The sequence below is a fragment of the Nannospalax galili genome, unplaced genomic scaffold, assembly GCF_000622305.1.
Source record: "Nannospalax galili isolate Female #2095 unplaced genomic scaffold, S.galili_v1.0 C48584053, whole genome shotgun sequence".
In the NCBI taxonomy this organism is placed as follows: Eukaryota; Metazoa; Chordata; class Mammalia; order Rodentia; family Spalacidae; genus Nannospalax; species Nannospalax galili.
Genome location: NW_008470416.1, coordinates 1 through 1046, shown reverse-complemented (window position 1 = coordinate 1046; position 1046 = coordinate 1). Strand labels below are relative to the sequence as shown.

General features: G+C 59.4%; 1 protein-coding gene across 1 annotated transcript; it reads right to left on the bottom strand.

The window, feature by feature from the left end:
• Nucleotides 1–7: 7 nt before the first annotated feature.
• Nucleotides 8–1013, bottom strand: LOC103728329 (basement membrane-specific heparan sulfate proteoglycan core protein-like; the record flags this gene model as incomplete). The annotated part of the gene is made up of 3 exons (XM_008826385.3): nt 8–196; nt 620–755; nt 849–1013. Coding segments are annotated over 3 exons (490 nt in total), but the record flags the coding sequence as incomplete, so codon positions are not given.
• Between the last annotated feature and the right edge of the window lie 33 nt (nt 1014–1046).

The window sequence follows — 1046 nt, the reverse complement described above, 5'->3', positions numbered from 1 at the left end:
AGCCCACCACCCATGGCCCCTGATGGATGCCAGGAGCCAAGTACCTGGTGCCGGGCGGGAAGACTGCCACCACGCTTATACCATGTGACCTGTGAGTGGGCCTGCCCTGCCACCATGCAGTTGAGATCCAGTGTCTGCCCTTCAGCCACCGTGGAGGATGAAGACTCAATTCTGACAGGTGGGATGGGTCCTGGGGCTGTGGGGATAGGGGGAGGGTAGTGGATGCTCTCCAGGAGACAGGGCAAGAACTGCTCACCTGCAGCTGGCTTAGCCCTGTGATCTGGGGCCAGCCCCTGTCTCCGGGGTTTGGTGACCCTGCCTTGAAACCCTCAGCTCAGTAACCCTGTTAGAGGACGTAGGGCAGAACCTCACAGCAGGGAGGAAGAGAACCAGAGATGAGGCAGTGAGGCTAGGAGGGAGGAAAGGGAAGCAGGAGCAGAAACAAGGGAGTGACGAGGCCAAGGACAGTGAGACGAGATGGTGCAGGTAACTCAGGGTAGGGCCCTGCAGCCAGAGCTTGAATGGCCTCTGGCCCTAGCTAGTACAGGAGTCACGTGAACCTCGTTTCCTAGAAGGTTTCAGCCTCTTGCATCTTTCTGTGTCACTGGGATCCACTCACCAGGGATGGAGCCAGAAGGTTCAATGGTGACCAGGACAGAGGTCTCTATGTGTTCAGAGCCAAGGACCACATGGCACACGTACTCGCCCGAGTCAGCAGGGGATACTTGGTGTAGTCTCAGCAGGGGGCCGTGGGTCTGTGTGGATGGGATGAGTTGGGGGTTGTGCAGGGCCCAAGTGCCCCTAGCCATCCATCCCCTCTAGCAGGCTGGCCCTGGGAGCGGCTCTACCTGGTGTCGGGTAGGAAGGCTGCCTCCACGCTTGCGCCATGTCACTTGGGCCTGTCCAGGCACCACACAGTTTAGATCCAGGGTTTGTCCCTCGGCCACATGGGAGGAGGAAGACTCAATGCGGATGGGTGGAGTGCCGCCAGTAGCTGAGCACAGAGAGGCTGGTTAGAGGTCCACCCTTGAACCTCACTGACAGCC